Consider the following 24,760-nt stretch of genomic DNA (forward strand, 5'->3'; position numbering starts at 1 on the left):
CTTTTTCACACACACCTGCAGCATGCTTCTATGCTTCTGTGATAGAGCATGCATCTCCAATTTTTTCTTGCATAATGGACATACAGACCATTATTTGTGCATCGAATAATATCAGCTTTCATTATTTGAAATGGCAGTTAAGAGCTGGGATAGTGCAGATGGTGGAGCATGAGACTCTTAATCTCAGGGTTGGGCAAAAGATCCATGTATTGCAGAGAGTTGGACCAGGTGACCCCGTGGTCCCTTGCAACTCTCAAATTCTAAGATTCTGTGACATTTCCTAACTGATCTATTTATTGCAGCACAAAAATGTGGTACAACTGGCACGTCTTGTCCTTCATGTTCACCGTGCAAGAGGTCAACCAGAACCTCAGGATCTTGCCCAACATCACTCTGGGCTACAACCTCTATGAGAACTATTTCAATGCAAGGATGACTTCTGATGCCATGATAGACTTGCTTGCAGGTGGTGGAAGCAATATTCCAAACTATAGCTGTGGAAGATGGAATAACCTTCTGGCTGTTCTTGAACGGGCCAATTCTGTAATCTTGAAAGAGATTTCGGCCATGTCTGGCATCTACAAAATCCCACAGGTATGAAGAGGTGGCCTAGAGAGACAGTGCACATTGTCAGCTGCATAAAATCCCACTTTCTCTTTAGGGCAGTCCAGAAGAAACTTCACAAAGGGCAGGGGGATCCTGAGCTATAGATCATAGAATTGGAGAGTTGGAAGGGACCCTGAGGGTCATCTTGCATGTCTTTTCTTCTCCCCCCCCCAAAAAAAACCCCTCAGCCTTCACCAACATGGCACCTACCAGATGTTTCAAACTAAAACTCCTATCAGTCCCAGCCGGCACATTTTTTGTCAGATATTTCTCATTTCTGGTAAGAAAATGCATTTTTTCTTTATACTGCAAGCAAAAGAAAGCACTTAACCTCTTCCTTTCCTCACTAGATCAGTTATGGCTTTATTGCTCAGGTTCTGGAGGATAAAACTGAGTTTCCCTTTGTCTACCGGGTGGTCCCCAAAGAAGAAAGTCAGTACCTGGGTATTGTCAAGTTGTTGCTACATTTTGGATGGATGTGGATTGGCCTCATTGCTCCAAACAATGATGGTGGAGAACGGTTTGTGAGTGCCATGACATACCTTATGATCAAGAATGGAATTTGTGTTGCCTTATCAAAGAGACTAGTAGGAAATTATCCTCAGCAAATAATCAGCCTAAGTGAAGAATTTTACCTCTGGAGACAAGTTGGTGTATTTGTTTTCTATAAAAACACTCGCATGGGATGGTTTCGAATCATCTCATTTCAAAGCGTATTTGAGAAAGAATTTGGTGCAAAAGTCTGGATATCAACAGCTTTTCAGGACATCAACTTGAATTGGTCTTTTTCTCCAGATTTCTTCAAGTACATCCATGGTTCTTTCTCCCTTGTGATGAAGAGCAATTTCAGAAGCACCCAACACGACTACTATGAACCAGACTCCTCCCTTCTGAAGCATTTTTGGGAGAAAGCATTTCATTGTTCATATTCAAAACATGTATTGGCTGTGAGAGGTTGGACAAGGTGCAGAGAAGGGGACAAACTGCAGACTCTGCCCCAGGAGCAGCTGGAGGGAGCCCTGTCTCAAGACAGCTATGGCACTTACATTAATGTTCACGCTGTGGCTCAGGCCTTACATGCTGCATATTTATCTATATCAAAACAGATGTTGATAAGGGGTGGAGGAGACAGTTTGGAACTTCAAAGGCTACAGCCATGGCAGGTATTTCCTTTCCTTTTTTGCAAACTGCAATCCATTGCCCCTTTTCTCAAATCAAATTTAATTGTGAGAATTTTTTTTTTTTTCATTTTAAGAGACAAATCTAATTAGTGATGCTCCTGGTGAAAGCCATCCTTTCTGCCCATGCTGGTTATCTCAGAACACTCCCCACTCCAATATTGTGCTTCTTCCCTGGTGACCTTAGAAAGAAACAGGTTTCTTAGCTGAGGTTGAACTCTCCTCTTCTTCTCCTCTCTGCTGGGCCTTGAAGTTGCCCATCAACAGTTGAACACAGACTGAGCAGGTATACAGACCTCCTGGTTACAGTCTTCTCCATTATGGTGAGATGTACTGTATTTTATTTTTCTATATTGGTTAGACTTTTAAAACTTTTTTGGGGGGGGAGGTACATTGTATTGATCACTTTCTGTATTGCACCTTATTATTTTATATGAAATTGTATATAAATGGTCTAATAAAAACAGAATGCTTGAATAGGGCTGATAAGATGAGGTGTCCACCAACCCCAGTTGAGCAGGACTATGATATACGCAATGTTTTCATGGTTTCTTAACACTGGTGTTTCTCCTGTCATTCCAGCTTCACCTTTTCTTAAAAGAGATCCAGTGTTTGAATACTTCCAGGGGTGGACTGTGTTTGGATGAGAATGGGGAGCTGCCCGCTGTCTTTGATATTGAGAATTGGGTGATGTTTCCCAATCAGTCTCTTGTTAGAGTGAAAATTGGGAGTCTAGAGAGAGAGGCATCTACTGGGATAAAGTTTATTATTAATGCAGAGGTCATTGAGTGGCCCAAGCAGTTTAACAAGGTAGGCAAGGATGGAGCATCCTGTTTCGCCACTTAAGGTGAGACAGGAAGAGCCACTTTGTCCTGGTGCTGCCACTGCTCCTGCCACCAACTACCTGCCCCTGTTGCCACTACACAATCTGCCCATCAGCCGCTGGCAGAGAAGCTGCCATTGGTGCCTATTTTAGGCAAGATCACACCAATTTAGGCTGATCTTGTCCCAAATGGCTGTGATCTTGCCCCAAAATCAATGCTGATGGTGCCAGTGCTTCTCCACCACCTGCGCATGGGTGCGCTGCCAGGGGAGACCTTCTGAAGCCTGAAGCAGCAACCACACCTGCTTCATAGCTTGGCGGACTCTGCTTCCATTCTTCCTTGTGCAACTGCTGCAAAATGGCCTTGTAAGTTTGACCAGTTGTGTCTTAGCTACTGATTACAAGCTGCCACTGTTGGAAATTCGCCCGGGAAGGCCACCAGCTTCCCAAGACTCCGGGGCGTCTCTCTGGTGGTCCTCCCTGGCTATAAATCTCCCTCAGTCCAGAGAGACCACTAATAAGCAAGCCCTCCCTCCTGAGAGGAGCACTCCTTTTCTTGCATATCATAGCAGAAGAGTCAATCGTAGTTCTAAAACTACTTTATTTTACAGTCTATACTTCATCAGCATGTCTGTGCTCTCTGAGCACCAGTACAGAACAGCATCACAAACAGAAGTGAAACTAACTTCCAACAGTACTCCAACAGTACTGAGACTTCCTGTCTCATGCTCTCAGACACTCACATGATATAAACAACATAGTGCTACTGCTGTAGCAGCACGGATGGATACAAATCCTAACAGCCACTACCACTCCCTCTTGCCACAGGCAGCACAGACATGAAAGGGATCTGGAATGGTCAAGGAAGTACTACAATCCTGGGATACTGAGATAGGATGACTATCCAGATTCAGTTCACTTAGGGAGTGAAGGCAACAGCACCCATCTCTTTCCAGGGCCTGCTTTTCTCTCACCTCAAAATGTTACACTCTGTAGAATTCACCCAGCATAGCCATGTGAGAGATGACCCAAATCCTGAAGTGTGGCAAAACTCAGAGTAAGCAGATACGTCAAAGAGGTTTCTTTGCCATACTGTTGTGCTTCAAGAGTGCTTTCCTTGAAAGTAAAGCAGACAGGGTTAGTGGGGCTAGAAATCTTTGTGGTTCCTTTTCCAATTCTATGAATACAGTAGAGACAAATACTGCTAACACTTTCCCCTTAATGCACCTTATTCTCTTTGTGGTTAGACTGTGCCTCGCTCCAGGTGTACTGAAAGCTGTCGCCCTGGATATGCCAAGTTGGTTCTAGAAGGAGAGCCAGTTTGTTGCTATGCTTGTGATTCATGTGTGGAAGGGACGATCTCCACCCAGGAAGGTGGGTGACTCCAGGGGGGACGGCATACCTTCGGAGAATCAAAGGAGGGTGGAGAGTTACCCAGAGATGTTTTGTTTGAAGATTCTAAAGACACTTTTGAATCTAGGTCTTTTGTTGGCTTCTCCATTGTTCAATGTCTTCACATCGAGTCAGCGTGGTATAGTGGTTAAAAGCGGTGGACTCGTAATCTGGTGAACCGGGTTCGCTTCCCCGCTCCTCCACATGCAGCTGCTGGGTGACCTTGGGCTAGTCACACTTCTCTGAAGTCTCTCAGCCTCACTCACCTCACAGAGTGTTTGTTGTGGGGGAGGAAGGGAAAAGGAGATTGTTAGCCACTTTGAGACTCCTTCAGGTAGTGATAAAGTGGGATATCAAATCCAAACATTGGGCCACAGTGATCCATGCGACCGTCACCTCCAGGCTTGATGATTGTAACTCGCTCTACGTGGGGCTGCCCTTGAAACTGACCCAGAAACTCCAGCAGGTGCAGAATACCGCAGTGAGGCTCCTTAAGTGGTCCTTGCCTTGGGATCACATTCAACTGCACTGGCTCCTGGTGGAGTACATGATCAGGTTCAAGGTGCTGGTTTCGACCTTTAAAGCCCTATGCAGCCTAGGACCCACATACCTATGAGACCGCCTCTCCTGGTATGCCCCGCGGAGGACCTTAAGGTCGACAAATGATAACATTTTGGAGGTTCCAAGTCGCAAGGTGGTTAGATTGGCCTCAGCTAGGGCCAGGTCCTTTTCAGTACTTGCCCCAACTTGGTGGAACGTTCTGTCACAAGAGACTAGGGCCCTGCAGGACTTAACATCTTTCCATAGGGCCTGCAAGACAGAGCTGTTCCGCCTGGCCTTTGGTTTGGACTCAGTCTGACACTTATGTTTCCCTCCCCTTATGGTTTTGATCTATGGCTACTTTTAAAATGAGGCTGCATTTTAAATTGTATTTTAACCTGTATTTTAAATTGGTGTTTTTCCCCTATTATGTTTTTATAGTAATTTTACTGGTGTTAGCCTCCCTGAGCCCAGCTCTGGCCGGGGAGGGCAGGGTATAAATAAAATTTATTATTATTATTATTATTATTATTATTATTATTATTATATCCAGGAAGTGAGCTGAAGGAAATTATTTAAAAATAAGTATTACCTCTCAGCTTTATCCAACATCATAGTTGTTTTGGAAACCAGAATGAGAAATATCTCAAGCTCCAACTCCTTGGAGGAAAGGCAGGATAAATGTGCAGACCTTCAATAATGAACATTTTCATTGCTTTCCCTATTAAAAATTCTTATTTCCTTCCCACCATCAGCATCTGAGCCCAAATCTATTCTTTTTCCCCCTCCTCAGATGCAGAACATTGCACCAAATGTCCAGAAGATAAGTACTCAAACAACGACTGAGATAAATGTTTTCCCAAGATTATCATTTTCCTATCACATAAAGAAAACCTGGGGATTCTCCTGGCTTTCTTTGCTCTAGTCTTGTCATTAATCACAGTTATTGTGTTAGGAGTCTTCATTAAAAACAAGGACACTGCTATAGTCAAAGCCAACAACCGGGATCTCTCCTACATTCTCCTCGCCTCCATCCTGCTTTCCTTTTTGTTCTCCTTCTTGTTCATTGGCCAGCCAAAGAAGGTGATCTGCCTTCTCCGACAAACATTTAGTCATGTCTGACTCTTCGTGACCCCATGGACCAGTACACGCCAGGCACATCTCGTCCTCTGTCGTCCCCTTCTCCTTGTGCCCTCCATCTTTCCCAACATCAGGGTCTTTTCCAGGGAGTCTTCTCTTCTCATGAGGTGGCCAAAGTATTGGAGCCTCAGCTTCAGGATTTGTCCTTCCAGTGAGCACTCAGGGCTGATTTCCTTCAGAATGGATGCGTTTGATCTTCTTGCAGTCCATGGGACTCTCAAGAGTCTCCTCCAGCACCATAATTCAAAAGCACTTCAGAACACTAGGTGGGGGTTATTTGCAGAAACACCCGGTGAGCCCCTCACCCTACTGCAGTAAATATTAAGGCTCTTCTCATCCTAAGGCATTTCATAGAATCATAGCATTGCACAGCTGGAAGGGATCCTAAGGGTCATCTAGTTCAACCCTCTGCAATGCAAGAATCTCAGCTAAAGCATCCATGACAGATGCCCATCGAACTTCTGCTTTAAAACTGCCAGGGAAAGAGTCCACCACCTCCCGAGGGAGACCAGAAAGTTCTTTCTGATGTTTAATTGGAATCTCCTTCCTTGTAACTTGAAGGCATTGGTTCCGGTCCTACCCTCCGGAGCAGAAGAAAACAAGCTTGCTCCATCTTCCGTGTGGCAGTGAAGCTTTGCATCCATCTCATCTGCTTAATTTGCCCCCAGATTGGACTAGATGCTGATATCAGTTTAGAGAATGCATTTACAACAGATCAATGATAGGTGATTTCCCATTCTGAGAAAATAATGGGTCTCTGGTCTAATCTACGAGGACCCTTTTCTGTGGGGCAGAAGCTAGAGCAATTTTCTAGTAAAATGAGGAGTGATTGTGTATTTTATTTGCCTGTTACTCAGTTCTGTGGCTTATTGACCCATCCCTAACACTTTTTATTTGATATTCCTTCATTTTATGGTTAGACACTTCCACATTCAAGGTGCAGCAAAAGCTGCTCTTCTGGATACGTCAAAGTGATTCAAGAAGGAAAGCCGCTTTGCTGCTATGCTTGTGCTCAATGTCCCAATGGGACCATCTCCACCCAGGAAGGTAAGGAATTCCAGAGGGAAAGGAAGCCCTTTCAGAACCAGGCATGTCCCACCAACGAGAAGACAAACACAACCCCCTGTGTTGCAAAATGTAACAATCGATGCAAATGCAACACGCTGGCTAATAACTGATAGTGGATATATAATTAATTACAATGTCACTCAAAATATGCTAATACGCCACTACAAAATAATGTATCTATCATACAGTACATCTCACAAAATATACAAGTGACTTTAAGCTGTTGTATATATAAGAGTCAAATGAGGAGTCAAACAAGTCAAGGAATAGTGAGGAACGCCAAGCTGTCTCTCAAAGGAAGACGTCCTATGGAAGTCTCAAAGGAAGACGTCTCTCAGAAGTCTAAAAAGGAAGTCTGAAGAGGACAGTGTATCCAGAACAGTTCACTGTTTCGGAATAAAGTCTTCATCAGCTGGAAATGGAATAGAAGGCATTGCTAGCAATGAATGACAACAAAACTGAGCAACCTGCATGAATGTTACAAAGTAAAACAAAATATATATAGATGTACTGTACATACCGAATAATTATCAGTGAGATAGTCATCCTAGTGTTGATTAGCACCAACTAGAAGAGGCTGACCCAGAAGGGTAGACAGAGTGAAGCCAGGAGTCTCAATAGCATGATTTAGGACATTCTAGGTCTCTGGTATAAGCTGTCACCCAGTATATTATGGCATCTTGAAGAATCGAGACTAATACAAAGACCTGTATGATACATGGAACAAAAATCATAGGACAATTAAGCAACTCTTTATCATTGCAGATGCAGACCATTGCAACAAATGTCCAGAAGATGAGCATCCAAGCAAGAACCAAGATCACTGTGTCCCCAAGATTATCAGCTTCCTAGCCTATGAAGACAAGCTGGGGATCCTCTTGGTTTCCATTGCCCTCCTCTTATTTTTAATCACAAGCTTTGTGTTAGGAATCTTCATTAGATTCCGGGAAACCCCCATTGTCAAAGCCAACAATCGGGACCTCTCCTACATCCTCCTCATCTCTCTCTTTCTCTCCTGTTTTTCCTCCTTCCTCTTCATTGGCCGGCCAAGGAAATTGACCTGCCTTCTCCGACAAACGGCCTTCAGCATCATCTTCTCGGTTGCTGTGTCTTCTGTACTGGCTAAAACCATCACTGTGGTTCTGGCCTTCATGGCCACAAAACCTGGGAACAAGGTGAGGAGATGGCTGGGGAAGAGTCTGGCTAACTCCATTATCATTTCCTGTTCTGGTGTTCAAGTTATCATCTGCAGCACCTGGCTGGGGGTGTCTCCCCCATTCCCAGATTCTGATATGCAGTCTCAGCCTGGAGAGATCATCCTGCAATGCAACGAAGGGTCTGTTGCCATGTTTTATGGTGCTCTTGGCTACATGGGCTGCTTGGCTGCTATCTGCTTCACGGTGGCTTTCCTGGCCAGGAAGCTACCTGGGGCCTTCAATGAAGCCAAGCTGATCACCTTCAGCATGCTGGTCTTCTGCAGTGTTTGGGTGTCCTTTGTTCCCACTTACCTGAGTACCAAGGGGAAGTACATGGTAGCCGTGCAGGTCTTCTCTATGTTGGCCTCCAGTGCTGGACTTCTGGGCTGCATCTTCCTTCCCAAGTGCTACATCATCTTATTCAGGCCTGATCTGAATACAAAGGAGCACCTGACAACAAAAACTAAAGATGGCATCTGACTTAAAATATTATTTTATAGTTGAACTGCAGTGCAGCAGTAATGGAACTGCAGTACTTCTCATTTAAATGTAGCTTCACACATGGTACATCCCATTTATTTCTTTAATTAATTAATTTCATAAAATTTACGCTCCACTTCGTTGTAGGGAAAAGCCCCTCAAAGCAGTTTTGGAAAGGATAAAGCAATAAAATTATCCTTTTATTTAACAAATGGCAAAACCACAATAGAATAAACTAAGACAAATTAAAACTCTTACAAGCTTTATGAACATCTGAGTAGGCCTGTCTAAATAAGAATGTTGGTAACAATAAAAATCAATGCATAATAACTCACCACTAGTCACAGACCTTTTGTACTTCATGTTTTAGATGTGCTGGTTTATTGCAGTGTCATCCATCAAACTGGCCATTGGCAGCTGCTGGTCTTTCCTTCTTGGCTACGTTTGTTTCTGTACAGGGCAGGCTCACCGAGTTGGGTCTAACATGGGGGGTGGGGGCTGTCGCACTGAAAGAAAGAAGCAACCAGCAATTCTCAAGCCTCTTACATGTGCATCACAAGATACTCCCAGTGGCAGCAGCTATTGGTCTGTCTCTCAACTCCCCTCCTAATTCACCTCTTATCAGATGTTCAGCCTGGCCATCTGGGTGAAAGGCCTGCCTGGGAGCTGAGTGACAAGTGCCAAAGGGGAGCCTTTCCACCATGCAGGCCTGGCAGCACCTCTCTTTGGGGCATGGCGGTGCTCAGGGACCAGGGGCGGTGGTGACTGCTGCCCAGAGGACCCCCAAGGAGACGAGGGGGGAGGCTGAAAGAGCACTCCAGAAGGGAGGGTGCTCCAACAGGGGCAAGGGGCTGCCAGCTCTGCAGGTGAGGGATGACATAAGTGGGCTTCTGAGCAGCCGCAGAAAGAATGGAGTTGGTCAAGAGAGCTGTGGACTCAAAAATATTGAAAACCTCTGGTGTAACCAATTAGAAGTGAACATGAGGGGTTCATGAGCTGTCCACGTGCTCAGGTATCCATTTACAGTGGTGCCTCGAGTTACATATGCTTCAGGTTACATACGCTTCAGGTTACAGACTCTGCCAACCCAGAAATAGTGCTTCAGGTTAAGAACTTTGCTTCAGGATGAGAACAGAAATCGTGCTCCAGCGGCGTGGCGTCAGCAGGAGGCCCCATTAGCTAAAGTGGTGCTTCAGGTTAAGAACAGTTTCAGGTTAAGAACGGACCTCCGGGACGAATGAAGTACCACTGTATATTGCTTGGAAAGATCGGGCACTAGGTAATCATATACAGTGGTACCTCGGGTTAAGAACTTAATTCGTTCCGGAAGTCCGTTTTTAACCTGAAACTGTTCTTAACCTGAGGTACCACTTTAGCTAATGGGGCGTCCTACTGCCGCTGCACGGTTTCTGTTCTCGTCCTGAAAGTTCTTAACCCAAGGTACTATTTCTAGGTTAGTGGAGTCTGTAACCTGAAGCGTCTGTAACCCGAGGTACCCCTGTATAGAAAAAGTTACAAAAGTGCCTTGATGTCCATACAAGTTGCCCGGCCTCTGGGCCACTCTTGTTCCAGCTTGCATAAATCAGAATCCTTTCCACACACTGTTTATGTTCTTTTTGCTTAAAGAACCAGAGGAACTAAGACCCTCTTTGTAGGGTAACAATACTCAGGTGAGGTAACAAGGTTTAGTGAGCAGGAAGAATTAGAGGCAGAGGGCAATTCAGAATCAGAGACTCTGAGGCAAAAAATGAGGTTGGAGAAGTGTGGAACTAGGAGACAGAGAGATAGGCTGCTTCAAAAGCCATGGAATCTCCTCCTTACTCTGGCTGCACCCAGCTCCCCTCTCGCTTGGTCTCCAAGGACATGCAGAGAAATGAAACAGGCTGAACAGAAACCAGTTGTGCAAGGGTGCAGATTGAAACTGCTGTATACAGTCATACCTTGGTTTTCGAACAGCTTAGTTCTCAAGCAACTTGGAACTCGAACGTCGCAAACCCGGAAGTAGGTGTTCCGGTTTGCGAACTTTGCCTCAGCAGCTGAATGTCTGGCACAACTTCCGATTGCCTGCAGGACACTCCTGCAGCCACTCCTCGGTTTCCGAACGTTTCGGAAGTCGAACAGACTTCTAGGATGCATTCTGTTCGAAAACCAACGCACAACTATATGTACCTTATTTTTCGCTCTATAGGACGCACTTTTTCCCCTCCAAAAATGAAGGGGAAATGTGTGTGCGTCCTATGGAGCGAATGCTGGCTCCCTGGCTTCAGCGATAGCAAGGCAAAGCCTCCGAAGCCTGCGCTCCGGAGGCTTCACGTTGCTTCCGCTGAAGCCAGGAAAGTCTGCTCTTTGAGGCTGGCGGTGGGGAAAGCAGCGCTTCCCCCATCGCCAGCCCCAGAGATTGGGGGGCAGTGGGAAGGCGTGTGACGCCTTCCCGCTACTCTCCAACCCTCCTGTGGGCTTTTGCGGGAGATGGGGGAATTCCCCCACCTCCCACAAAAGCAGGCAAAAGCGGCGCGCTCTTTAAAGGGGCTCCGTGGCTTCTGCTGGCTTTTCTAGGAGGTGGGGAAATTCCCCCACCTCCTAGAAAAGCCTGCAGGAGCCGCGCACCCTTTAAAGAGCGCACCGCTCTTGGGGGCTTTTCCCCGAGGAGGGACAAGGGACTGACTGGCCGTTTCTTTTTTTTTTATATAAAATATTTATTAGCATTTTCAAGAAACACACAACAAACAAAAAACCAAAAAATAGACAAAACAAAAAACACAAAAGTACATAATATTCAAAACTAAACACAAAAAAAAATAGAAAAAGCACATAAAGTTTCTGTTACTTATAATTCTTAACCTTATTTCTCAGACCTCCTCACACCTCCCCTTCTTGTATTCCAATTTAGATTGTCAATTCAGCAAGTTCTTAACTTATTTCTTTACCTTAGCTTAAACATTTATTCTAACATACTATTATTTTATTTTACTTCTTTTTTCCATTTCCTCAATTTATTTTTAACAACCTTATTTTCAATTAATTTAAAAAGAAAAAACCAATTTTACCTTTTTAAAATTATACATCAATACTTATACCTCATTATTTATTCTTAGACCTTTTTCCTAAAGTCGACCAAAATTTCCTTTCCACGATTTACCCAATTTCCTTACCACTAACAAAATATAAAAAGCAAATTATCCTTATGTACCCTTTGGATTCCCAACCTCCACCCACCCTTTTCCCGGTTCCAGTCCCCAACCAATATCCGTCAGTCTTTATGTTATTTATTTAGCCTGGAGATCTCACGTCCGAGGCCCTTATATCTCTCTCAGTTCCTTTCTGCCGGTCTCTTTGATAGTCTTTGATATTAAGCCCCAAGTCTCGGAGGGGCTCCGGCCCAACAGAATCCATGTTACTTCCAGCCGGTCCTCCATCCTTAAAAGCAAAGCCTATGGGGTGTTCCAACTCTTGTTTCAAATTTCTTTCAGATCCAGATGTCCCCAAAGCTCCAGCTTTCCCCTTCAACAAATTTGTAATCCTCAGGTCTTCAGATCTCCTCCAAAGAGGGTCTCTCCATTTTCCAGACTCCCATTCAGACGCTTCACGAATTTGCGTGTCATCCTGACTGGCCGTTTCAGTCCCTTCTCCCTCCTGGTCGAAAAGCCCGCAGGAGTCACGCGGGGCTCCTGTGGGCTTTTGCGGGAGGTGGGGGAATTCCGCCACCTCCCGCAAAAGCAGGGAGAAGATCTTGGAGTAGCGCACAGGCTGCGTGCAGCCTGTCCACTGCTTCCAGAGCTGCGGGGGGGGGGGGGATCATATTTTTTCCTTGATTTCCTCCCGTGAAAACTAGGTGCGTCCTATGGTCCGGTGCGTCCAATCGTGTGAAAAATACGGTATATACTTTATAATTTGTGTAAATGAGAAGTAAAAATTAGTAGCATGATAGAACATTCAAGCACTCCATAGCTGGATTAACTCCAAAGTTTGTGGAACTCAAGGTCATGGAGAAACGGCAGGCATTGGGGTGATGCATCTATTGGAAGTGCACAAACTGCCTTAGGATCAGAACTAATGGCATATTTGTGCCATCTGGGGAACCAGGAGAAGGAAAGAAAAAAATTGCCAATCAGCTTTTTGCTTTAACAGGTGGTGGTGATCTTTCTCTGGTCAGGATGGCGTCCGCCCTGTTTGACCCCAGGTGAAAACTTTAACAAATTCATCAAGGGAAGTCTCATGAATACAGTGTTGCAGTGGTTTATGATTGGTCATGGGTCAACAAAGCTGACCTACCTTTCTTTGTACCTTAAAGCAAATTAATCTAGTCAGTTTCATGTGAGATTACACTCCACTGAAAAGTTTTTGGCAGCAGGAAATAAAGACAATCAACATGACTGTACAGAACAATCTTAAATTTGCAGAGGAGTCGGGAAGCAGCCAACAAAAGAGAGGCTCACATTCTTCCCAGACAGTAGTTTTTCAATTTACCGTTGCTGTGAGAAGGACAGGGATGCAGAGTGTGCTGGAGAGAAACTGACTCTCTCAAGTGACACAGGCAATGTCAGAAGACGGGAGCGGGTAAAGCAGTTCCACACCGGAAGGAGAGTTAATTCATCCAAGGAGCAGACGTATGGGAAAGTTCTTAAACAGAAAACAAAGCCGGAAACAGAAAGGGCATATGATCCGGATATTCTGCTGTACCCGGAATCACTCCCCAGAAGGGTCAACTGATTCATAAGTCACCGATGTGTGGATAGGTGTCCGAGCCTGAGTGCTTGTATTGCAATAAATCTTCACACTTGCGTGTTGTGTTATCAACATGGCAGCCTGGCTCCTGAGACCTATTTTCCCGGTACCGGATCTCAGATAATCTACTTTAAATGTGTAACCTGAAGTATTAAAAATAAAAAATAAAAAAGACATAGTTTAGGTAATCACTCTTTAGTAATGCACTAAAGCACATATGTAACTGATCAGCAATAATGACTAGACTCATGAAATGTACCTTACCCTTCCCTGATCATATGTGTATGTTATTAGGGCCATTATTAGGGAAGATGGAAGATAGCAGTATTCATAGGAAAAATGGATCCCTCCCAAGTGTGGAAAGTCCACTGCAATTCCAGCTGTGGCTTCCATGTGCTTTGAGTACCTAAGCTGGAACTATATTTAGTGTCCTGTAGGTGAGGAGATGTGATTTGGGCTGGCCAGAACTGCTTTACTCAGAAATAGATCAACATCCTTTAAATCTAATTCTGAAATATATTTTGGTTGCATTTTATCCCCCCCCCCCGAAAGAAATAGTCATTACCCTAGATCTCACATTTTCTATCCCCAGGAACCACCTGAAACGGCTGAACATTACTGGGGTCCACATTTGCAAATTGCTAAATTATCCATCCTGTGTTTTCCTTGTGACAAATGACTCTGCTTTCTTCAGTTATTTCCTGGCCTAATTCAAAATGCTGGCTTTGACCTATAAGGGTTTATAAGGGACATTCTATTTTACATCAGTATTACTGGGTGGGAGAGGAGGCGTTTTTCGTAAGGGTATATTTTTCTTCAGTAATCTTCTGTCCACATTTGCTAATCTCCCCTGTCCACTGGATCATTGGAGAGTTTTGGCAGAAAGAGCCACACAAATAATTCATGGTTCATGGCAGAGGCAAATCTTTCCCTTATCATTATGGAAATAATGGTGATTTGGCTCTCTAATTCTGCCAAAGCTCAAGGGATTTCTCTGAAGATCACATTTGAGACCAGGAACAGAAACAGCAGAATCAGGAATAACTGTACACAATTTTTTTGCATCCTGCCTGAAAATATATTGATTCTGAACTCTGTTGAGAGCTTGGACTGGGATTTGAGGCAGGCAGGGATGCTGTCAGTCTGAAGCTTAATATCAACCCCATTGGATGAGAAGCCCTTAGCTGAACTCCATCTGTATTAACAAAGTTCCACTTGCAGCTTTGGTCTTGAAAGAGGGTTTCGGCGATTCTGAAGAGAAGAGCCACTAATAGACTGGATGACAGCAGCACGTATGCCCATCAAAATGTTGCTTCTGCTGCTTCTCAGTACAGCCTATGGGATGTTGAAGCAAAAATGCCCCTTGAATTTAGTGAGAGATAGATATGATCCCTGGGACTATTATAGAGCAGGAGACCATCTCATCGGTGGGATTATCCCCACACTAAGTGGAGCATCCCTGCCAGGCTCTTTCTCCCAGGTTCCTTTTATCCACATAAGACCGTAAGTAAATTATGTGGGGATGGGTTTAATAGTACTCAAGCTGTAAGCTAACACTTTAAGACTCTTGAAAAGAGACAATGGGCATTTCCTTGCATCAGCCCATGCTAAATCCTAGTTTATTCGTAGAATCATAGAATAGAATCATAGAATCATAGAGTTGGAAGAGACCACAAGGGCCATCGAGTCCAACCCCCTGCCAAGCAGGAAACACCACCAGAGCATTCCTGACATATGTTTGTCAAGCCTCTGCTTAAAGACCTCCAAAGAAGGAGACTCCACCACACTCCTTGGCAGCAAATTCCACTGTCGAACAGCTCTTACTGTCAGGAAGTTCTTCCTAATGTTATTCGTATATCTCAGTTTTACGGTAGGGATGTGATTCTGGAATGGAGCAATATGAACCCTCCAGTGCCATGCAATCAGCCTATTTTCACCGGCTGGTGAGGTTCAGTTCAGACAATAATCTATGACCCATAAGAATTGTATCCTGATATATATGTGTGAATCCCCTCAATATCTGTTTTATTTGATTTTATATTGTTGTTCTTTCAGATTTAAGCTGCATTTTCATTTTAATGGATCTTGCTTTTATTTATTTTATTTATCTACTTGCACTTTGATGTGCTTTCGAACTGCTAGGTTGGCAGGAGCAGGGACCGAGCAATGGGAGCTCACCCCGTCGGGGAGATTCGAACCGCCTACCTTCTGATTGGCAAGTCCTAGGCCATGTGGTTTAACCCACAGCGCCACCTGCATCCCTAACAAAACCAAATACATATCCATATAAAGAGATTTCTCTGAATCTCGAGACTTTCCCCCCATCCCCTCCATGGGTTCTATTGTTGATGTTTTCAACTGCATATTATACCATAGTCTGTTCATAGTATTTGTAACATTACAAGTGAGATTAAAATCCTGCTAATGTTTTCATCTGCTTACAGGGGTCTCCTAAATAGACTATAAATTCCCCCCCATTCTTTTTTGAAGTTTTCGTCTTCTTGGTCCCTGAGCTTTCCGGTCAGTTTTGCCATTTCAGCATAGTCTAACAGCGCTGATCTGCCATTCCTCTCTGATAGGAACTTTGTCTTCTTTCCATCTCTGGGCTAATAGCATCCGTGCTGCTGTTGTTGCATACATGAAAAAGCTTTGGATCTTGCTTTTGAATTGTACACTGTGTACACCACTTAGAGGTTCTCACACACCTACACACATCTAAACACCCACACACCCTCTGTCTATTAAAGGTTATTTTCCTCCTTGGATTGCAGCCATTTAATAGGGGAAGGGGAAGTAACCTGCTACAGCCCACTTTGACAGGGAAACACTTACTGGGGTCTCCCATGGCAACGGTTGTTTATATCACTGATTCTTTGAACCCAGCTCCTTGAAAAGTGTTGATTTGCATGACCTATTCCTTGCTGCTTCAAAGTTCAGGTGTCAATTGCCCTCTAAGTAGCTAAAGACTGAGCCACCCCCCCTTTCCTGCTTAGTGGTAGCAACAGCTCATGGGATACTAGGCAGTCACATAGGGTCTGTTGTCCTTTGGAAAACTGAGGCACAGCAGAGACTATCGTGGCTTTAAGAAAAATGGTTTATTCACATATTTAAACCTTCAGTCTGCGTGGAGAAAGTTCATGTTCCTTTCAAAAGGGGCTTGTACCCCACAGTAGTGCAGTCCTGGAGCCCAAGGCATCTCTGCTAGCCAACCTCTCCCAAAGATGGATCCCAGCCTTTCTTCCTCCTTCTTCCTCCCAGCAACCTTTTCCCCAAACTCCTCCTTCACACCCAGTTACCCTGGCAAGCTCAAATCCCAAATCCCTAGTCTCTGTTCACACCTCAGGTAAAGTTCTCTTGCACTGCCAATGTCCCGTAATAGCCCTCTATTGTTCCTTGATGTTCCTAGCTCAGCCAGGCTGTTTTGCATAGGCCAGCCCAGGAAATCCTCTGTAGCTTGCATTCTCCCTTTGGTTTTTGGGGGGCAAGGGGGTTCCCCTTAAAACCTATAGCAATATAAAATGGTCAGGCAAAAACATTCCTCTTTAACCAAGGCTTTCAGCTGATTAACATTCTTATGACCTTTAAAAAAAAATGTGGGAGGGGGGGACTACTGGTTTGTTTTTGTTTTTAATAGGTATTTTGTCTTCTCATTTTGTATTTTCGTGTTGTAAACCACCCAGTGATCTTCAGGTGAAGGGTGGTATACAAAAAAAACTAATAAATGAATTAATAACTAATTGGCAATTGGGATTCTGATTCTGATCAAGCACGGGCGTTGTTCCTAAAATAAATTCAAGGTGCTTTCACTGTCTAGAAATCATACAATCATAGAATAGTAGAGTTGTAAATGCCCTTCAAATTGCAATTTCGTCAAGCCCACTCCCTTTCTGCAATGTACATCATGGCAGTGCAATGTAGTGGCTAGAGTTTTGGGATTTCGACTGAGGAGATGTATGTGCACATCAGCACTCAGCCACGAAGTCTTTGGCTCTCCTGTGGTTTCTCTTACATCAAAGAGTTCTTATCAGGGTCAAATGGTGGCATGAGGTATGGCACATATGTGCTGCCTTGAGCAAGTTGTTGTTGTTTAGTCGTTTAGTCGTGTCCGACTCTTCGTGACCCCGTGGACCAGAGCACGCCAGGCACTCCTGTCTTCCACTGCCTCCCGCAGTTTGGTCAGACTCATGCTGTTAGCTTCGGGAACACTGTCCAACCATCTTGTCCTCTGTTGTCCCCTTCTCCTTGTGCCCTCAATCTTTCCCAACATCAGGGTCTTGAGCAAGAGGAGACTGCAAATGTGATGGGTCGCTTGGATGAATGACCATCAGCAATTCCTGTGTTACAGGGGGTTGGCCTAGACTTTGGGGTCCCTGCCACCTCTACCATTTTCTGATTCTATGATTGTCACATATATTATTAAATATAGGGTGACGTGTGAGATGTATGTTTTGTTGCAGAGGAGAAGTAGAAACAATTTCACTCCACAATCTGGCCTTCCTGCTCGCCATCCACGAGATCAACCAGAATCCCAGGCTCTTACCCAACATCACCCTGGGCTACAATATCTTTGAGAACTATCACAATGCAAGAATCACATACGACGCCATGGTAGAGCTGCTTTATACCGGTCATGCAAGTATTCCAAACTACAGGTGTGGAAGGCAGAATAACCTGCTGGCTGTTTTAGATGGTGCAGACTCTGAAATCTCTCTCCATATTTCGAACATGTTGGGCATCTACAAAATCCCACAGGTGTGAATTGGGGAGCAGTCTAATTTCACTTTGCTTTAAAATGTTAAAGTTTGGCTGTCTGAGGGAGAAAGTTTCTGTTAGTAGCAATCTTCCTTCCTTCCTTCCTTCCTTCCTTCCTTCCTTCCTTCCTTCCTTCCTCCTGTCCATCTGGACTGACAGAATCCTATGTTATGGAGAGGAGACCTGTATTTCAGGAAATTCAAACAAAGCCAAGCAAAACACTTTTCTTTTCTGTTCCCTTCCAGGTTAGTTATGGGTTTGTCTCCCATGACATCAATGATAAAACTCAGTTCCCTTTTTTCTACCGGATGATTCCAAAAGACGAAGACCAATACACAGGTATCGTCAAGTTGCTCCTGCATTTCAGATGGACGTGGATCGGTCTCTTTGCTCCAGAGAATGACAACGGAGAAAGGTTCATGAGGTCCTTGACCCCTACGCTCACCTCGAATGGGATTTGTGCTGCCGTCTCATACAGAATCCCAGAAATGACTCGGTATGAAGTGAAAATTAACGTTGATTCATTTCTCACATGGAGACAAGTCAATGTATTTGTTCACTATGCAGAGACTCGTTCTTTCTTCAGTGGAATATTCTTTGTAAATCAAATACTCACATTGTGGCTACAGTCCACTGAGGGGAAAGTCTGGATCACAACAGCTTTGTGGGACATCACCCCAACACTGTCTGACTGGAGATTACAACTCCAGCACCATCACTGTTTCTTTTCCTTCTTAATTCAGACAGAGATTGCCCTAAAACATGACAATTTTGACTTCAGTCGCTTAGTTCCTTACTGGCGGACAATATTTGATTGTTTCTTTTCAAAGCACTTGTTTTCTGTGAAAGAACGTCTCAGATGTGAACAAAAAGGGGAATTGCCCCTGGATATTCTTGTGCAGAGTCTTTCTCCAGACAACTACAACATCTATAGCAGTGCGTATGTTGTGGCACATGCCTTAAATGCTGCTTACTCATCCAGATCCACGCAGGTGGCAATGATGGGTGGAGGAGACGGGCAGAAGCTTCAGAGGCTACAGCCATGGCAGGTATTCCTTTTTCCATAACTGATAGTACTAATGAAATGTGCAAAATTGTTCTATCATTATTCAGAACAGGCTTTGTGGAGATCCCACAACCACTCTCCACTTCTTTAATATTTATGCATTTTGGAAGGGTATCTCACCAATCAGGGTTTGTTTGTTTTTTGCGGGTTGGGGGTGGCATTGTTACAGAAAAAGCAACAACCTTTTCTTATATTTCTAACCCATGGTGGGGGAACTTCTGAGGCAGCCAAATTTAATGTGTGTGTGTGTGTGTGTGTGTGTGTGTGTGTGTGTGTGTGTGTGTATTAAAGCGATGAAAGGGAAAGGGGGAAAAGAGGAAGAAGGAAAGTGCAAGAATTACAATAAGAAATATATAATATGATACAGTAACTATAATCAATTACATTTCATAGAATCTTAGAGTTGGAAGGGATCCAAGGGCTATCTAGTCTATTATCCCTTGCAATGCAGGAATAATTTCCATACACTGTTATATAGATATATGAAAAATATATGAAGCTGGGATACAACACCAGACTTTGGGAAAAGAAACCCCATTTGCTGTTATAGAACATATATTAAGGTTCATTTGATTTTTTGCTGTATGCACGGATGTAAAGGGGCAGCTGATCAGTAAATACTGGGGGAGTCATCTAGAGACTGATTAAGATTTTGAGTAGGAACAGGGGATCATCATGGACATATATTGAGAGCAGGAAGCCAGTTTTGGAATTAAATTACATTGTATTAAATTGAAGCAATCCGGCAAGATTTGTAATAATTTGGAAAATTGATAAAAAATAAGAAGTGGAAAATGTGGCAAGAATCACAGGGTAACAGTGGGGGAATCGCTCAGGTGCCTTCCAACCAGCAGGTGCTTTCCCCATTAAGCCCAGAAAGAAAGAAAGCGAAAGGGAGATAAAGAGTAGAGAGGCGAAGGGGCTGTCCCTTCAAGCAGCAGGAGGAGTGGCTTTCGAGGCAGAATTGGTATATGGTGATCCAGTGCTGAAAAGCCTCCATTGCCGCCTCCCCAGAGTCAGAAGAGTTTTGTTTCTCTGACAACACCAGCAATAAGCAGGAAGAACAACGAGGGACAGTCGGAATCTGGTGCTAAAAGCTTGATCTCTGGAACCATTGGGCAAAATTTGGTTACAATCAGAGCAACAAAACATAGTTTCCCATAAAAGAATTTCACATTTTGCCCCATCCCCTAATAGGAAGCACTGAAGTAATGTTCTTTTTATCCATGTGTCGTTCTAGTTCCACTCATTTCTGAAGAATTTTGGATCTTACAACACCTCCATGGATGGGGAGGGGGAGTTGGCAGCCAACTTTGATATTTTTACCAGGGTGGTGTGGCCCAACACTTCTGTGGCTTCTGTGAAAATTGGGAGTCTCAAGCAGCAAGCACCTCCAGACAAAAGGTTCAGCATTGACGAAGATGCCATTGTGTGGCTTGCACAGCTTGTTCAGGTGAGGAAAACCAAGGGTTAAGAATCCCAGTTATTCAGTGCCTTCAGAACACTGTTGTTGTTTAGTCGTGTCCGACTCTTCGTGACCCCATGGACCAGAGCACTCCAGGCACTCCTGTCTTCCACTGCTTCCTGCAGTTTGGTCACACTCATGCTGGTAGCTTCGAGAACACTGTCCAACCATCTCGTCCTCTGTCGTCCCCTTCTCCTTGTGCCCTCCATCTTTCCCAACATCAGGGTCTTTTCCAGGGAGTCTTCTCTTCTCATGAGGTGGCCAAAGTATTGGAGCCTCAGCTTCACGATCTGTCCTTCCAGTGAGCACTCAGGGCTGATTTCCTTCAGAATAGATACGTTTGATCTTCTTGCAGTCCATGGGACTCTCAAGAGTCTTCTCCAGCACCATAATTCAAAAGCACTTCAGAACACTAGGTGGGGGTTATTTGCAGAAACACCCGGTGAGCCCCTCACCCTACTGCAGTAAATATTAAGGCTCTTCTCATCCTAAGGCATTTCATAGAATCATAGCATTGCACAGCTGGAAGGGATCCTAAGGGTCATCTAGTCCAACTCTCTGCAATGCAAGAATCTCAGCTAAAGCATCCATGACAGATGCCCATCAAACTTCTGCTTTAAAACTGCCAGGGAAAGAGTCCACCACCTCCCGAGGGAGACCAGAAAGTTCTTTCTGATGTTTAATTGGAATCTCCTTCCTTGTAACTTGAAGGCATTGGTTCCGGTCCTACCCTCCGGAGCAGGAGAAAACAAGCTTGCTCCATCTTCCATGTGGCAGTGAAGCTTTGCATCCATCTCATCTGCTTAATTTGCCCCAGATTGGACTAGATGCTGATATCAGTTTAGAGAATGCATTTACAACAGATCAATGATAGGTGGTTTCCCATTCTGAGAAAATAATGCTGGACCAGATGGGTCTCTGGTCTAATCCACAAGGAGCCTTTTCTGTGGGGCAGAACCTAGAACAATTTTCTAGTAAAATGAGGAGTGATTGTGTATTTTATTTGCCTGTTACTCAGTTCTGTGGCTTATTGACCCGTCCCTAACACTTTTTATTTGATATTCCTTCATTTTATGGTTAGACACTTCCACATTCAAGGTGCAGCAAAAGCTGCTCTTCTGGATACGTCAAAGTGATTCAAGAAGGAAAGCCGCTTTGCTGCTATGCTTGTGCTCAATGTCCCAATGGGACCATCTCCACCCAGGAAGGTAAGGAATTCCAGAGGGAAAGGAAGCCCTTTCAGAACCAGGCATGTCCCACCAACGAGAAGACAAACACAACCCCCTGTGTTGCAAAATGTAACCATCAATGCAAATGCAGCACGCTGGCTAATAACTGGTAGTGGATATATAATTAATTACAATGTCACTCAAAATATGCTAATACGCCACTACAAAATAATGTATCTATCATACAGTACATCTCACAAAATATACAAGTGACTTTAAGCTGTTGTATATATAAGAGTCAAATGAGGAGTCAAACAAGTCAAGGAATAGTGAGGAACGCCAAGCTGTCTCTCAAAGGAAGACGTCCTATGGAAGTCTCAAAGGAAGACGTCTCTCAGAAGTCTTGAAAGGAATTCTGAAGAGGACAGTGTATCCGGAACAGTTCACTGTTTTGGAATAAAGTCTTCATCAGCTGGAAATGGAATAGAAGGCATTGCTAGCAATGAATGACAACAAAACTGAGCAACCTGCACGAATATTATACAGTAAAACAAAATATATAAAGAGGTACTGTACATACCAAATAATTATCAGTGAGATAGTCATCCTAGTGTTGATTACCACCAACTAGAAGAGGCTGACCCGAAAGGGTAGACAGAGTGAAGCCAGGAGTCTCAATAGCATGATTTAGGACATTCTAGGTCTCTGGTATAAGCTGCCACCCAATATATTATGGCATCTTGAAGAATCGAGACTAATACAAAGACCTGTATGATACATGGAACAAAAATCATAGGACAATAAAGCAACTCTTTATCATTGCAGATGCAGACCATTGCAACAAATGTCCAGAAGATGAGCATCCAAGCAAGAACCAAGATCACTGTGTCCCCAAGATTATCAGCTTCCTAGCCTATGAAGACAAGCTGGGGATCCTCTTGGTTTCCATTGCCCTCCTCTTATTTTTAATCACAAGCTTTGTGTTAGGAATCTTCATTAGATTCCGGGAAACCCCCATTGTCAAAGCCAACAATCGGGACCTCTCCTACATCCTCCTCATCTCTCTCTTGTTCTCCTTTTTTTCCTCCTTCCTCTTCATTGGCCGGCCAAGGAAATTGGCCTGCCTCCTCCGACAAACGGCCTTCAGCATCATCTTCTCTCTTGCAGTCTCTTCTGTACTGGCTAAAACCATCACTGTGGTTCTGGCCTTCATGGCCACAAAACCCGGGAACAAGGTGAGGAGATGGCTGGGGAAGAGTCTGGCTAACTCCATTATCATTTCCTGTTCTGGTGTTCAAGTTATCATCTGCAGCACCTGGCTGGGGGTGTCTCCCCCATTCCCAGATTCTGACATGCAGTCTCAGCCTGGAGAGATCATCCTGCAATGCAATGAAGGGTCTGTTGCCATGTTTTATGGTGCTCTTGGCTACATGGGCTGCTTGGCTGCTATCTGCTTCACGGTGGCTTTCCTAGCCAGGAAGCTACCTGGGGCCTTCAATGAAGCCAAGCTGATTACCTTCAGCATGCTGGTCTTCTGCAGTGTTTGGGTGTCCTTTGTTCCCACTTACCTGAGCACAAAGGGGAAATACATGGTAGCCGTGCAGGTCTTCTCTATGTTGGCCTCCAGTGCTGGACTTCTGGGCTGCATCTTCCTTCCCAAGTGCTACATCATCTTATTCAGGCCTGATCTGAATACAAAGGAGCACCTGACAACAAAAACTAAAGATGGCATCTGACTTAAAATATTATTTTATAGTTGAACTGCAGTGCAGCAGTAATGGAACTGCAGTACTTCTCATTTAAATGTAGCTTCACACATGGTACATCCCATTTATTTATTTAATTAATTAATGTCATAAAATTTACGCTCCACTTCGTTGTAGGAAAAAAACCCTCAAAGCAGTTTCGGAAAGGATAAAGCAATAAAATTATCCTTTTATTTAACAAATGGCAAAACCACAATAGAATAAACTAAGACAAATTAAAACTCTTACAAGCTTTATGAACATATGAGTAGGCCTGTCTGAATAAGAATGTTGGTAACAATAAAAATCAATGCATAATAACTCACCACTAGTGACAAACTTTTTGTACTTCATGTTTTAGATGTGCTGGTTTATTGCAGTGTCATCCATCAAACTGGCCATTGGCAGCTGCTGGTCTTTCCTTCTTGGCTACGGTTGTTTCTGTACAGGGCAGGCTCACCGAGTTGGGTCTAACATGGGGGGTGGGGGCTGTCGCACTGAAAGAAAGAAGCAACCAGCAATTCTCAAGCCTCTTACATGTGCATCACAAGATACTCCCAGTGGCAGCAGCAGCTATTGGTCTGTCTCTCAACTCCCCTCCTAATTCACCTCTTATCAGATGTTCAGCCTGGCCATCTGGGTGCAAGGCCTGCCCGGGAGCTGAGTGGCAAGTGCCAAAGGGGAGCCTTTCCACCATGCAGGCCTGGCAGCACCTCTCTTTGGGGCATGGCGTTGCTCAGGGACCAGGGGCGGCGGAGACTGCTGCGCAGAGGACTCCCAAGGAGATGAGGGGGGAGGCTGAAAGGACACTCCACAAGGGAGGGTGCTCCAACAGGGGCGAGGGGCTGCCAGCTCTGCAGGCGAGGGATGACATAACTGGGCTTCTGAGGAGCCGCAGAAAGAATGGAGTTGGAGAGCTATGAACTCAAAAAGATTGAAAACCTCTGGTGTAACCAATTAGAAGTGAACATGAGTTGTCCATGTGCTCAGGTATCCAATTATATTGCTTGGAAAGATCGGGCATGAGGTAATCATATACAGTGGTACCTCGGGTTAAGAACTTAATTCATTCCGGAAGTCCGTTCTTATCCTGAAACTGTTCTTAAACTGAGGTACCACTTTAGCTAATGGGGCCACCCCCCGCCCCTGCACGATTTCTTTTCTCATCCTGAAGCAAAGTTCTTAACCCAAGGTACTATTTCTGGGTTAGCGGAGTCTGTAACCTGAAGCATATGTAACCTGAAGCATCTGTAACCCAAGGTACCACTGTATGGAAACAGTTATAAAAGTGCCTTGAAGCGCATACAAGTTGCCCAGCTTTTGGAGATATCCTCTAGGCCACTCCTGCTGCAGCTTGCATAAATCGGAATCCTTTCCACACACTGTTTATATTCTTTTTGCTTAAAGAACCAGAG

General features: G+C 44.3%; 2 protein-coding genes across 2 annotated transcripts; both read left to right on the plus strand.

Annotated features, from left to right (window-relative positions):
• Positions 1 to 309: 309 nt before the first annotated feature.
• LOC310758085 (vomeronasal type-2 receptor 26-like) lies at positions 310 to 13,133 on the plus strand (the record flags this gene model as incomplete). Its single annotated transcript, XM_083604022.1, has 7 exons — positions 310 to 594; positions 957 to 1,769; positions 2,367 to 2,594; positions 3,855 to 3,981; positions 7,513 to 7,922; positions 8,813 to 8,865; positions 12,824 to 13,133. 7 exons carry the CDS (start codon positions 310 to 312, stop codon positions 13,131 to 13,133), a joined length of 2,226 nt encoding a protein of 741 aa, XP_083460148.1.
• Positions 13,134 to 17,097: 3,964 nt separating this feature from the next.
• LOC310758086 (vomeronasal type-2 receptor 26-like) lies at positions 17,098 to 23,336 on the plus strand (the record flags this gene model as incomplete). Its single annotated transcript, XM_083604023.1, has 6 exons — positions 17,098 to 17,195; positions 17,606 to 17,900; positions 18,146 to 18,949; positions 20,207 to 20,419; positions 21,513 to 21,639; positions 22,426 to 23,336. 6 exons carry the CDS (start codon positions 17,098 to 17,100, stop codon positions 23,334 to 23,336), a joined length of 2,448 nt encoding a protein of 815 aa, XP_083460149.1.
• Between the last annotated feature and the right edge of the window lie 1,424 nt (positions 23,337 to 24,760).

Source organism: Podarcis filfolensis (assembly GCF_964270895.1).
Source record: "Podarcis filfolensis genome assembly, chromosome: 2".
Taxonomy (NCBI): Eukaryota; Metazoa; Chordata; class Lepidosauria; order Squamata; family Lacertidae; genus Podarcis; species Podarcis filfolensis.